General features: G+C 60.2%; 2 protein-coding genes across 3 annotated transcripts; one reads left to right on the forward strand and one right to left on the reverse strand.

Annotated features, from left to right (window-relative positions):
- Positions 1-4,166: 4,166 nt before the first annotated feature.
- LOC138113042 (gap junction gamma-1 protein-like) lies at positions 4,167-9,103 on the forward strand. 2 transcript variants are annotated; one of them, XM_069020849.1, is made up of 3 exons: positions 4,167-4,528; positions 6,820-8,015; positions 8,143-9,103. In XM_069020849.1, exons 2-3 carry the CDS (start codon positions 6,845-6,847, stop codon positions 8,148-8,150), a joined length of 1,179 nt encoding a protein of 392 aa, XP_068876950.1. In that variant the 5' UTR covers positions 4,167-4,528; positions 6,820-6,844; the 3' UTR covers positions 8,151-9,103. The 2 variants fall into 2 exon arrangements, with proteins under 2 accessions (XP_068876950.1, XP_068876949.1); XM_069020848.1 differs by lacking the exon at positions 4,167-4,528 and adding an exon at positions 4,622-4,703.
- An 82-nt stretch (positions 9,104-9,185) lies between these two features.
- Positions 9,186-12,248, reverse strand: INHA (inhibin subunit alpha). Its single transcript, XM_069020850.1, has 2 exons — positions 11,882-12,248; positions 9,186-10,970 (listed from the first exon to the last, which is right to left on the reverse strand). Exons 1-2 carry the CDS (start codon positions 12,246-12,248, stop codon positions 10,237-10,239), a joined length of 1,101 nt encoding a protein of 366 aa, XP_068876951.1. The 3' UTR covers positions 9,186-10,236.
- Positions 12,249-13,396: the final 1,148 nt, after the last annotated feature.

Consider the following 13,396-nt stretch of genomic DNA (forward strand, 5'->3'; position numbering starts at 1 on the left):
TGACAGGGAAGTTCATGCTGCAACATGTCTCCTGCGTCTTCATGAAACGCTTGCTTTGTTTTCGCTTAGCATTTTGTCCTGGTTATTACAGATTAACCCCTTTGTGGTTACTCCATGATCACAAATGCTTTGCTGCAGGGCCTCTTGCACCTGGTGCAGTGATTACATTAACTGGTCTCCTTGCATCAACTGGGTCTGTGCAAGGGCTTCCCTGAAACACTCCACCATCCAGCACTGCAGGCATCCCACTGCTGGCTGTGTGGGAACTGGGGCTGCGTAGGAGAGCTGGAGTTTGCAGGAAAGTGGAATACATACTGAACCAGCTGCAGATTATCTTCTGCCTGTCTCAGTTTTGATTATGCAGTCCCCCAGATGTGCTCTTAATCTGGATTTTGCCTCTTCTTCCTCTCTCCTTTTACGGGTGCACTTGGCTCCAGCAGTCAGCTGCTAGCACAGAGCAAAGCTGGTTTCAACCTCTGTTTCCCTGCCTGTGCTTGCCTGAAGCAGTCTCAAGGTGTATGTAGCTGAAAGGATTCCCAGGCTGGGGTGGCCACAGGGCTCTTGAGACAGGCTGCAGGCAGCCGTGGGCTCAGGCAGGCCATTGCTATGAGCCTGAAGCTACCACCACTCTTCCACAGGCACATACCAGCCCTGCTTTATTCTGCTGTTATCAATGAAAATGATGCCTTCTGCCATGGGTTTGGCTATTTCAGTGCTTCCTGCTGCATCTTTCTGCTCTCTAAAGCAGTACTGCCTTGAGCATACATAGCTTGTGGGTTAGCTGTCAGCCCCCTTGCACTGTGTCAAACTAGCAAAGCCTAGTGACTGGAGTGACTGGTCATTTACTTGTAGCAGAATATCCCTGCTGGCCTCATCTCCAGGGGACTTGAGATGTAGCAGCGAAGGGCACATATTCCTCATGGGTCATAGACCTGTCTGGCCAGCTTCATCCCTCCAAGGTGCCAATGATCCTTATGCAGCATACAGAGCAGTGTCTGGGGCCTGTGTAAAGCCTTTCCCTTTGGGCTGCCCTCCAGTTCGGCTGGCAGGGGAAGAGCAGCCAATGCAGGCTGCACTCAAGTGCTGTATGTGGTGCTGGCAGAAGTCAGCACCCTGGAACTGTGACGGACACCACAGCATGAGAGAGGTGAGCATGGGCTGGGCCATGTACCCCCCACTCCCCGCACTGTGCTGCATAATCAAGTGGGGGAATAAAAGGGAAGGAGACTTTATTTTAAGGCCATCTCAGCCTTCTCTCAGCCTGTGTTGGAGGGCATGGTCATTGCCCTTGGTGCTCTTGCGACGGAGTGTGCCTCTGCCTGTTATCAGAAGAAGGTTATTAAGCTAGTCATGGAGCTGTCCTGTATCAGGACAAACAGTCCCTAATAGAGCTGTCTGCTCCCTGTTCCAGTGCCAGACAAGTTGTTTAATCTGGGAATAGTGTGTTTGCTGCCAGGGATGTGTGTCGCTTACCTGCAATGCTGCCTACCTGCAGTGCTGCCTGCTCGGCCCTGCTTGGAGAGGGTGGAGCTGGCTTCCTCACCCCACTGCCAGGCACCAGCCAGGCATTGTCCATGTCACCCCGCAGTAAACACAGCCAGGGTGTCCAGCCCCCCCGTCTGCCTTACTACCATTGTCTCTGGAAGCAGAGGCAGTCCTAGCAGGGCCCAGCCCATCCTGCTGTATTGATCAGAGCAGAAACCGAGGCTGCTATCGAGAGCCACACTGGGCCCTGCACCCTCCCTGCACCCTCTGGTAGCCAAGGCAGGGTCTGGCAGTGGAGTCTCAGAGGGTGCCTCTGTTGCAGCACTCTGCCTGAACACAGAGCGCTTGCTTGCACAAGCTCTTGCCATGTCCCTCCTGAGCTGCAGTGCTTATCCCAGAAATGGATGTTCTTCTTACCCCTCTGCTTACACTCCCCCTCAGCCACTATCTCCTTTTTTACCAGCTCCCCTTGCTCTTGCTGGGCTGTGCAGCTGCCCTTCCATGGCTCTGCCCCACAACTCAGTGTTTTGGGGCTGATCCTGGCTTTTGCGGTTGATGACGGTGCCCCTGTTTCCTCTGCAAAGCTGATTTTTGAGCCAGACCCCACAAGACTGCTGGTCTGTACATCCTTCCTGCCCACTATGCTCTGTCAGCCTCAGCTGATGTGGAAAGGGATGAGGGTGGGCAACACTCTTTGTCCATTGTTTTCTGTTCCCAGATGGTGTGGGTTTTCCCTCTGCCCCAGGCTGAAAGGGTGATACCTCTGCAGGCATTTGGGTTTTGCAAGCTTAAGAAAAGGGTAGATTCCAGGAACACTCAGGGCAACATCAGGGGAAACTGGAGGGCTCTGACACCAGAGGCCAGATGCTGACAAGCACACTAATGCCTGTCCATGGGGTGTGTGACACCAGCCCCTGGGCCTGGCCCCCAAGGCAATCCCTGCCCTGCAGCCCAGGCATGGGCTGAGCTGTGCTGTGCAAAAATGCTGCAGCAGTGGTGCCTGACCCCAGCCCAACAAGCAGCTTCATTCCAGCTACAACAGCTTTAGTTTGCAGTGCCTCAGAGGTCACACTCCCCAGTTTAATGTGAGCCTGGTGAAATAGGGGCTTGTTCTTAATGCGCTGAGCACCAGAGTCAAAGGGTCACATCAGTCCCTTACCCCTGGCAAACTGCTTGGCTGTCTGGGGTTGAAGCCAGGCTGGAGGCGAGCTTTCCAGGCTGGAAACACTTGAAAACAAGTGGTTACTGTGGGGAAAGCCACAAGCCACTTTAACTGCCAGGCAAGAGCAGGAGGTTGAACATGTGCTGCTTGACCTCCCCAGCATGCTGGAATGCTGTACTCATGCTGGCAGCCCCCTGCCCCGTTTCCACCTCTCCATGCTGCACTGCAGGTGTCACCTCCCTGCAGCTCTGGGTTTCATTTCTGGACCTGAAAGCTTGCCTACATTCTTCCAAAAGCTTGAGTTTCTGTGCTCAGCTTACCGTCTCCTTGCATCCACCTCTTCCTGTTTCTCCTGGCCTGGGATGGAGATTGTGACCAGAGTGTCTGTGCTAGATCTGGAACACACTTTTCCCTTACAGAAGTGTTAATGCCACAGTTGCACACATGAGAACAGGATTCAATGGGAACTATTTCTTCATGTCCTGGTCAAATTCCCCTTAATTTGCTGCAGCTATCCCTCCATAGGGCTTAAGGTGTCACCTGGAACTGTCCCATCCATGAGTGGGGGCGAAGGAAGGAGTGAGCAAAAGAGCCTAAAGTAGGGCCCTTTTCCCCAGCCTGTTGCAGACACACTTGCATCTCTGTCAGGATACAGAACACTGGTATGGGGGGCTCCAGCTGCCCTTCCATGTAAGAGCACCAAGCCTGTGCCCAGGGCGCTGGTATAATGCCATGGTGGCATTGCTGATTTAGGGAAGCAGCAGTGCTGCTGCAGAATAACCAAAACCCCACACTGGATGGGATGGCCACACTCCCCATACCTCTCCTTTCCCCAGCCTCATGGCCTCAGCCCTCCCAGCTTCCCCAGTGCTGCACCTGCATGCCAGTTCATAGAAACCCTTCTGCAGAAGGAGCACGTGTTTCAGTAAGGAGAAGCAGTGTTTCATGCGCTTATGCAGACACCAGCTTCCCCATGACGATTTGGATTGTGCAAGACTGCTCACTGCTCGGCAGCCCTCCTCATCCCCACACAACGGGGCCCAGGACATCATGGGTGTGGTTGGCGCAGTGTGGAGACTCAGCCCCAACAAAATTCCCACACAGCCAATTTTAGAAGTGCAAAGTGAGTGGCCAGGGTCCTTGGGTGAAAGGACAGGGCACGGCGCCAGGGTGGTGACTCAAAGCCACTGCTGCCATTATGCTGGCCTTGGCAGTGCAGTGGTGACTCTAAAGGCACATCTGGAGGTGCTGCATGCTCAGCCCGGTCCTGCTGCAGGAACCTGGCCTAGGACACGAGAAGCGGCACGGGCTTCAAAAGGCTTGAGGCACATTACCACCAAACAGGCACGTCTTGCTCTGCGTTCCCACCCTGTGTGGGGCCACCTCTCCTCTGTGCCACCAGATCTCTCTCCCATCCTCACTCTCCACTGGGAGGGGAAGAACGCCGTAAGGAACAGGAAGTTATTGTGCAGGAGACTCTCATGGCCGGAGCGGGGGCTCCCTCCGCTAACCCTGCGGCCGGACTCACCCCTGAACAGCCCGCGGGCTGAGCCACACCCGCGGCTCGGAGCGTCCCCCTAGGGCGGGCAGGGAGCCTCCGTTCGCTCCGCTTCCCGGGAGCGGCCGCCCAGGAGCCACCGGCTGCGCGGGGCTCGGGGCGGACAGAGAGGGCCGGTCAGCGGGGGCTGCATGGAGCTGCTGGGGCGGGAGTCGCCTCTGGGCGAGTTTTGGCCGGCGCCGGCCCCTGCCCGCAGCTCTGCGCGGCCTCCCAAGCCGCGAGCGGGGAGGACCGAGGGCGGCACCGCCCGACGGGCGCAGGACGGGCCGGAGCGGGGCGGGACGGGGCCGCAGTTCCGCGCCGCGTGGCACGGCCGCTGCTCGGTGCGGAGCGGGACTCACGGGGCGGAGATGCGGAGCGGGGCGGTCGGTTCGCACCGGCGGGCGGGCGGGAGCGGGGCGGGGCGGCCCCGGGCCCCTTTGTTCGGCGGGAGGCGGCGGCGCGCCGCCCCGCCGCTTTGTCCGCCGTGCCGGCGGGAGCCGCTCGTCCCGGTGTGCCGTGAGTGGGGCCGGGGAGCGGGGGGCTGAGGGAGGAAGCGGGGCGGTGGGGCAGGGGGACGCAGGTGGGCAGGCGACGGTACCCCGGCGGCGGGAGCCCCAGCCGTGGTCTGGGGCCGCGGGCGGGAGGGGTCTCGGGTCTGGGGGTCTCGGACAGGAGAGGGCAGCTGGGCTGGAGGCCCTCGGGGCGCTGGAGTCGGTAGGACCGGGGACCCTGGGTAGGCTGGGGTGGAGGGCTGGGTCCCCAGGGTGGCAGGGGTCAGTGGGACAGCGGTCCCCGGATGGGCAGGGGCCGGTGAGCCCCGGGGTGGGATGCCTGCTGCTGTGCCCCTGGGCAGGGGAAACCGGGGGTCTCAGACAGGGCAGGCGGGGGCAGAGGGGACTGGGAGCCCCACGTGGGGGGACTGGGGTCGGTAGAGCTGAGGGGTAGGTGTAGGGCCCAGCCAAGGTATGAGGTGCTAGTCCTGACTCCCAGCGTGGCCGGGAGGCCCTGGGTGCCTGTGCCGCTTCAAAAACTGGGCTCTGGCCACCTGCCCTGGGTGGGGGACAGAGTGCAGATAGCTCTGTGCTGTCCTGGCCATGCCCACCGCTGCTGCCATCCCACGTTGCCAGCCATTCCCATGCCACACTTCAATGGCCGCCATATGTTTTTGCTTTCCTTGGGTTTGCTACCTCCTGGAACTGTCCTCGTGCCTGGTCCCCTCAGGTTCTTCACCCTGGTGCCAAGACAGTGTGCTGCTAGAGACTAGGGGGTAAAGTCAGACACAAAGCATCCACCTTCCAGGGAGGTGTTGGGGGAGAGGGGCTCACACCTGGGAGACAGGGCAGCAGTGAAACCTTGCGGGGCATATGACCACAGGAGGAGCCAGAGTGTGTCCCCAGCATGGATGTTTGTGCTGGAGGGACCCTTTCTGCTTAGGTGAGGTTGGTCAGGAGGCTGGCTGAGCTTAGTGTGAAAGAGCTTCTTATTCTGGACAATAGTGGAATAAGTGCCGTATCAGTTATATCTGCAGGGACATGCCCATGCCAGAGGTGATGGGATGGGGCTGGCAGGGGACGCTGGGGCCTCTGTGCAGACATGTACCCTCCACTTGCCGTGGGCCATCCCTGCCACCTGCTGCCCTGGCTTGCATCATCTCATGCACAAGCTGCTGAAACCAGGGGTGGCAGTGGGTGTCTCCTCTTGCAATGTGACATGGTCCTTGTAATTTCCTCCCCAGTCTCTGGTGTCAGCTGTTTTGCTATGGCTTTGTGCAATTCCTTGGCTTATCCACACTGCCTCTTGATATCTCTGTCCTGCCTCCTGTTCTGTCCTCCCGCCAGCCCTTGCCATGGAGCTGCAGGGTGTTGTGAACACTGGCCACTGTGGGCTTTGGAGGCTGGGGTCCTGCAGGAGAGAGCACACAGCACTGAGGTTTGGTCTGGCAGTGATGCTGCATCTCTGCTGGCCCTTGGGGGAGAGCTCTGTAGAATGAAGAGGACCTGGCTGATGAGCACATGGTGGGGGATGCTGCTCAGGGAACCTGCCCCTCTCAGCCAGGGCTCAGGGCTGGCAGCTCCAGTGGGCCAGTGAGGCTGCCATGTGTTGCCTTCCTCCAGCAGCCTGTGGACCCCCATGGGAGGGTGTGGGTGTGGGTGCTTTCACAGGGTGTGACGCTGGGTGGGCACCTGCCCAGTGCCAGGTGATAAGTGGGTGCTGTGGCACTAGGGGAGAATGAAGCGGTTCTCCTCCTGCCTGTCCCCTCACAGTCCCCAGCTGGTGCTGCCCTAAACTGACATTTTGCTCTGGTTGTGACTTTGCTCACTCTTCTCCTAGATTTGTCCCTGCAGGCAACCAGGATGTCCCAGCCCGTGTCCCCTCCACCCACCTGGCTGGCAGCAGGGCAGGAGCAGGATGCAGATGGGAGCACAGGGAGGCGGTGCTGGGCAGGGGATAAAGTTTAGGGGAGGCAGCTTCCTGAGCAGGGCTGTGTTAGTGGATCTGTGGGTAAGGGAAGGGACATTGGTGCAGAAAGAGGGAGTGGGACAGAGCTGGGTTATCAGCTGGTGGACTCCAGGGTCCTGGTGAGGTCCATGTGGCTTTGCTCAGTGCCTGTTTGCCTGCCCCTTCCCCGCAGGGTTTGAGTCAACTGCCTGGTCAGGATGAGCTGGAGTTTCCTGACACGGCTCCTGGAGGAGATCAACAACCACTCGACCTTTGTGGGCAAGATCTGGCTCACTGTCCTCATTGTCTTCCGCATCGTACTGACGGCCGTGGGGGGCGAATCCATCTACTACGACGAGCAGAGCAAGTTTGTGTGCAACACGCAGCAGCCGGGCTGTGAGAACGTCTGCTACGATGCCTTCGCACCCCTGTCCCACGTCCGCTTCTGGATCTTCCAGATCATCATGGTGGCAACGCCATCGGTGCTCTACCTGGGCTTTGCCATGCACCGCATCGCTCGCATGCCAGAGTCCTCGCGGCGCCGGACACCACCAGCCCGGCGGGTGCGCATGCCGGTGGTGCGCCGGGGAGCCGGGCGAGACTACGAGGAGGCAGAAGATGATAACGAAGAAGACCCCATGATCTTTGAGGAGATCGAGGTGGAGAAGGAGAAGAGCCCAGAGGGTGGAGAGAAGCATGATGGCCGGCGCCGCATCAAGCAGGACGGGCTGATGCGTGCCTACGTCCTGCACTTGCTATGCCGCTCAGTGCTGGAGATGGTTTTCCTCTTTGGGCAGTACCTGCTGTACCGCTTTGAGGTGAGCCCCTCGTACGTCTGCAGCCGCAGCCCCTGCCCGCACACTGTCGACTGCTTTGTCTCCCGCCCCACTGAGAAGACCATCTTCCTCCTCATCATGTATGCCGTCAGCGGGCTCTGCCTCTTCCTCAACCTCTGCGAGCTCTTGCACCTTGGTGTGGGGCGCATCCGTGATGCCCTAAGCCAGTCTGATGGCCCGCCACTCCCAACTGGCGACAGCCCTGCACCACAATACCCCAAGAAAGCCCCCAGCGCCCCCCCCACCTATCACTCGCTGAAGAAGGAGCTGCCACAAGCCCCACTGACCAACGGCAAGCTGGACTACCGGGAGAGCCTGGCCCAGGGGCGCTTTGCCCTGGCTGGAGCTCCCCCGGTGCATGAGCTGGACCGGCTGCGTGAGCACCTGCGCCTGGCCCAGGAGCACCTGGAGGTGGCCTTCCACCTGCAGCCCCCGCTGCGGCCCCCCAGTCCTGCCCGCAGCAGCAGTCCCGAGGCCAACGGCATCGCTGCCGAGCAGAACCGCCTCAACCTCGCCCATGAGAAGGGGACCGCCGCCTGTGACAGGACCACGGGTGAGCCGGGAAGGGGGATGGATCTGGCCCACTGGGGTGGAGGCATGGGGGGCTGCCCTGAGGGTCCCCTGGAGAGAGAATGCCATTCCCCCTGGGGGGGTGTTAACCTGCTTCTTGCTCCCCACAGGGCTGTGAGTGCCACGAGGGACAACAGCGGTGTCTGCTGGAGTGGCTGCCACCGCCACCGTGGGATAGGCGTCCTGCCGGGAGCACAGGGTAAAGGATGCCACACACCTGCCCAGCAAGGTGGTCTGGGCAGCCCTGTCCCAGTGGACAGCAGAGGGGTCGGGGACCATGGGGTTCATTCCTACTTAATTTTCAAAAAGGGAATATCTTATTTTTGTACGTTTTTATAAACTCATCAACATGTGCACCCTGGCATTTTTATACGCCATCCCAGTCTCCACTCTGGGCCTGTGCCCCACCATCTCCTGTTTCACTCCCTTTTCCTCCTCCCATACTCATTTTCCCCAGCATGTTGTCCTCACACCTCCTTGTGCCCCCCATGCCCTCTGCCACCTGTGGCAGCACCGGCTGGTGCTGTGCATGTGCTGGTGATTTTGGTACTGCCCCCTGAGGTATGGAGACTTAGGGGAGTAGGCTGGGGGTCTGGCTGGCCGGGCCAAGCCGTGGAACAGAGTGCTGGGCTGGCATTACGCTTGGAGGGGGTGGTAGGGGTCCCGGTGGCACTGTGCTGCCAGAAGGTGACTTTGTGGCCTGGGGGGCCATGCTGCGCAGCATCCTGGCATGGGGCTGGCCTGCTTGGAAATGTCTGTGCAGAGGTCAGGGGCTGTCCTTCCCGCTGCCTCCGCCCTGTGCTGGCAGGCCGCCCTTGGACCAAAACTTGTCTCCTCCCACTCCAGCTTGCAGGGCTGGGACCCCCTGCACGGAGCCAGACCCTGGCCTCACAGTGTGGGGACGTGGTGCCCCGAGCTGGGCTCGGCTGGGAGCCAGTGGAGCATTCCTCATCATCTCAGCCTGGGTCACATGGGGACTTTTGTAGCATTGTTTTTTACTCGGAAATGATTGTCATGCTGTTTTCTTTTTTTTTTTTTTAATATCTATATTAGTAAAGGCTGAAGACATTTTGTACCGAACTGCTGCATCCGCTTGTTGGGGAGGAAGGGGTGGGAAGGGAATCCTGTGTGTCTGGGCTGACGCTGAAGTTCGTGCCTCGGGACCTCCCTGCTGCCCAGGGTGACTCAGTTGTTCCTGCCGTGCGGAGGCGGCTGCGGCCGGGGCAGCCTTCATCATCCTGGTGGAGAGGGATTGCACTGGCCACATTCCTATTTGGCCCTATCACTGTTGAGGGGCCAGGTAAAGGGCTTTCCTCTGCCTCCCTATCCTCCCATCATCCCCATGTCTCCCCAGCCCTCTGCTGCCCCCCATTCCTGCGCAACCTGTTGCCTGGAGCAGAAGGGATGTTGCTCTGCTCTGCGCTCCCCTGCCCGGGGCAGGATCAAACCCAGCCACGCTGTGCCCATTTTGGCCAGTACTCCAGTCCCTTCTCTGGTACCCCAAATCAGAGCTGGATGCCTCTAACAGTATTTGCCCATCCCCTCATTTCTCCACCTAGAAGCCCCCGGGGTGGTCATATCCCATTGCACAACCGCATGCCACCTCTGTGGCTGCCTCTGATGGAAGCTGGTGTTTCCAGGCTGCTTTAGTAAAGGGAACAGGTTTATTTCACTCATCCCATTAAGCTTTCCAACAAGCTATGCTGCCAGGAGAGGACTCGCCTGTGGTGCCATGTGTGCTGCCAGCCCTGCCGCCAGTGTGAGGTCCCGGCATGGGCTCACCCAGGCACATCCTGATCCTGGCACAGCAGCCTGGCCCTGCCTGGAGCACAGGGAAGCTGTTTAACTCTGCAGCAGGAGCAAGACACCAATCTTTGGGGGCGGGCAGAACTGGGGGAGGGAAGCAGGTGGGGAGAGATGAGGGCTAATCTGGTTGCAGACAGCAGCCTGGCTCTCGCCGGGCAGTGATGCCTTTGCCGCAGGCTGTGCCTATCCCTGCCCTGCCCTTCCCTGATTTGCTCTGAGCTGGGACTGGCCCTAGGGCAGGTCTGGCAATGTGATGGTACCTGGGCCAGCCCAAAAATCTGGCTTGTACAGGGGAGGGTGGTACAGCCCAAACTGCCCCATCCCAGTGGCCAGGGTTCCACTGGGAAAGCAACTCCTCCTGGGTGGGATCACGGTCCGGGGCTGGGCTGCAGGGTGCCCTAGACACAGGTGCAGTCCTGGGCCAGGATGTTGGGCACCGTCTCATACTTGAAGGAGTAGCCGCCATCGGAGGTGGTGCGGACGCGCAGGGAGCGCATGGTGCCGGGCAGGGCAGCGCAGCAGAGCTGCACACCCAGCCGGTGGCTCAGCCCGTGGCCTGCAGCGCAGCTCCCGTGGCAGTAGTGGAAAACAAAGCTGCTGGGATGCACGATCCACTTGTCCCAGCCCAGCTCCTCAAAGGAGATGTTGAGGGAAGCCCGGCGGCAGTTGGTGTGGGCAGCCAGCTCCTCCGACGGGCGCTGCAGCAGGCTCAGGGCGGCCGGGGACCAGGGCACGGCAGAGCGACGAGCCCTCTCACTGCCCTTGGCCCGGGTGGTGGCCACCAGGAAGGGCATCTTGTCCCCCTCGGCCAGGCAAGGGCAGCCAGGGCAGCGCACCAGGAGCACGAAGAGCGGCTGTGAGAGCTGGGGCAGCAGCACCGGGGCCAAGTGAAACACTGTCCAGTGCTCGGGTGTCTGCTCCGCCATGGCCATCACCGGCACCCGGCCCTGTGGCGACAGGGTCAGCACATCAGGGGTTGAGTGGTTGGGGGCAGCCGAGGGGCCAGTGTAAAACCAGAGCTGGGCAGAAGTCACCACACGGCTCAAAGTGTGTGCTGAGGGCTGGAAGAGGTAGGTGAAAATCCCTTCTTCTTCCAGCAGCTTGTCTGGCTGTGTGGGCTCACAGGGAACATCTGTGGGGGGGAAAATATGATCAGGGTGTGTGCCCAAACCTGGGGAGAGTCCCCAGTGCTGGATGGTGGGTGGGATGTGGCAGAGGTCCCTGGAGTGCTGGCAGGGTACCTGGCTGCCAGCATAGGCTATGGCAGGGTGCAGGGGAGCTGATGTCTAGTGCTGTGCCCAGCTTCTGTGTTGTGCCCCACAACTCATCCCTGCTATGCCCTAGGCTGGCCCATTACTGTCACCCCTGTCCCCAGTATCCAGCCCCACAGCTGGTTATCTTGCCCATTTCCCCCAGAGTCCATATCATGCCCTTTCCCCCAGGATCCAGACCCAAAGCTGGTCATCCTGTCCCCTTCTCCCATCCTCTGCATCCTGAGCATCCCTCAGCATCCTGGCCTATCTCCCAGTCCTGTCCCATAGCTAGTCATCCTGCCCTCTTCCCCCAGCATCCACATCCTATCCCATCCCCCAGCATTCTGCCCCATCTCCTGCTGTCGTGCTTTATAGCTGGTCATCCTGCCCCATCCTGCAGCATCCTGCCCTGTCCCTTAGTATCCCATCCCATTTTCCAGTATCCTGCCCCATTCCCTAGCATCCCACCCTATTCCACCCTGCTCCTCAGCTCTCCCCATGTCTCCACATCCTGCCTGGCCAGCTGTTTCCCAGCCTCTCAGCACCCTCTTGTGCTGTCTGTCCCTCTGCTGTGTCCTGGGCTGTTCTGCCTGTCCCTGCCTGCCATACCTTTCCATCTCCTGGCTCTCCACCAAATCTCACTCTTGCCCATGTCCCAGCCTGGCATACCTTCTTCCCCTTCTCCCACAGACCACCACATCAGCCTCTCCATCCTTCAGCATCCGCATTGCTCCAAACCCTCACCCTGCTTCACCCTTCTGCCCTCTCTGTCCCATCAGGATGTTCTCACCTGTGGCAGGGAATAAGATCACCTGGGAGGTGTCCTCCAGCTCCTCTGGCTCCACTTCGGTGTTTTCAAGGACGTCTCTCCGGTGTACCCTCCTTGCTTCCATCTGTGGCTCCTCCTGGAGAAGGGGGGGACTCAGATGTTCCAGCACCCGAGCCCGCACCTTGGCCAGGATGAGCTGCCGGTCGGCACCCGCCCCGGTGCAGCTGGCCAGGGCGGCGGTGGGCAGCATGGCAGGCAGCAGGTGCAGGAGGAGCAGCATGACCGTGGGGCACACAGCAGGGTGGTGGCTCGGGGGGCTCTGCCGCGGGCTTCTGCCTGCCTGCCCAGGCCGTCTGCCCACTCTGCTCCCCCCGGGACAGGGTGGCATTGAGATCTATCTGACACTGACGCAAACGTCTGCTCGCCGTGAATATTATCTCTGAGCTGTGAAAGCGCTGAGACGTCTGGAATGTGAGGACTGCAAGGACAGTGTGGTCTGGGGGGGGCCGGCGCCTGGGCAAGGGGGTGTGTGGGGGGTGCTGCCGGGAGCAGTGGGTGCGTGGGGCTGGGGAGGCCGGGCTGCAGGCAGGGAGCTGCCAGGAAGGCTTTCCTGCGCTGGCAGGGATGGAGGGGACACCCTGGGTGAGCTTTGCAGCTGCTGATGCTGGGTGCCCCCCATGGTGCAGGATTCGAAGATCTGGGGCTTCAGGGGGGCTAGTAGGAAGTGACAGCAATTGTGCACAGCAGGGAAATCTGGGCAAGGACCTGATGGGGATCAGAGCCCTGTGAGGTTCTGGCATGGGGGAGGCACTTTGCAGGTGGCAGTCCCCAGGGCAGCCAGAATGTGAAGATGGGGCCTTGGGAAGGGCAAGCGGAGGGGTGGGGTAGTTGTGCCATCTCCATGACAGTCTGGTGTCTGGGGACATGAAGTAGGAGGGATGGCAAAAGGTCCCTGCTCTTCCTGGGGCTGGGGAAGGCTGGCCCAGCTTCAGGTGGAGAGGAGCAGAGTCAGGCCAGCTGGAGACCCTGCAGCAGGTCCACGGGAAGGATCCTGTGGTGCTGTTTGAGGTGGCTCACAGGGTGGGAGTTGCAGGAGAGGCATGAGCTGTAAGGAGACCCAGTGCCCTTCCTCTCACCACTGCCTGAGGGGACAGTGCCAGGTGTTCCCTATCCATTAACCCTGCCTGCCCTGTGGGTGGTGGGCAGCCTGTGCATCCCCTCTGCACCTCTGGCAGCCCAGTATCCTGCACATCCCATCCAATACAGCCTGGCATCTCATGAACCATCCAGTGTAGTACATCCCACCCTATGCAGCATGTCCTGTGTGACATGTCCTGTCTCCCTGCAGTCTGGTGTCCATCTCAGTGTACCCCACACCACACACCCCACACCGTGCACCCCATGCCATGCTCTCCACAGGGCGCATTGTCTCTCACTGCTGGCTGAGCCATGACAGAGGCACAGCCAGGCCTGCAGCATCCCAGCACTCTGGAGTGGCTCCTGCCAGGCTGCTATACATAGGTAGGCCAGCCCTGC

Source organism: Aphelocoma coerulescens, chromosome 7, assembly GCF_041296385.1.
Source record: "Aphelocoma coerulescens isolate FSJ_1873_10779 chromosome 7, UR_Acoe_1.0, whole genome shotgun sequence".
In the NCBI taxonomy this organism is placed as follows: Eukaryota; Metazoa; Chordata; class Aves; order Passeriformes; family Corvidae; genus Aphelocoma; species Aphelocoma coerulescens.

Coding starts and splice junctions, on each gene's coding strand:
- LOC138113042 (XM_069020849.1), top strand. CDS start 6,845: ATGAGCTGGAGTTTCCTGACACGGCTCCTGGAGGAGATCAACAACCAC.
- INHA (XM_069020850.1), bottom strand. CDS start 12,248: ATGCCACCCTGTCCCGGGGGGAGCAGAGTGGGCAGACGGCCTGGGCAG. Junction 10,971..11,881: donor GATCTTATTCCCTGCCACAG/GTGAGAACATCC, acceptor TCCCCCCCACAG/ATGTTCCCTGTGAGCCCACA.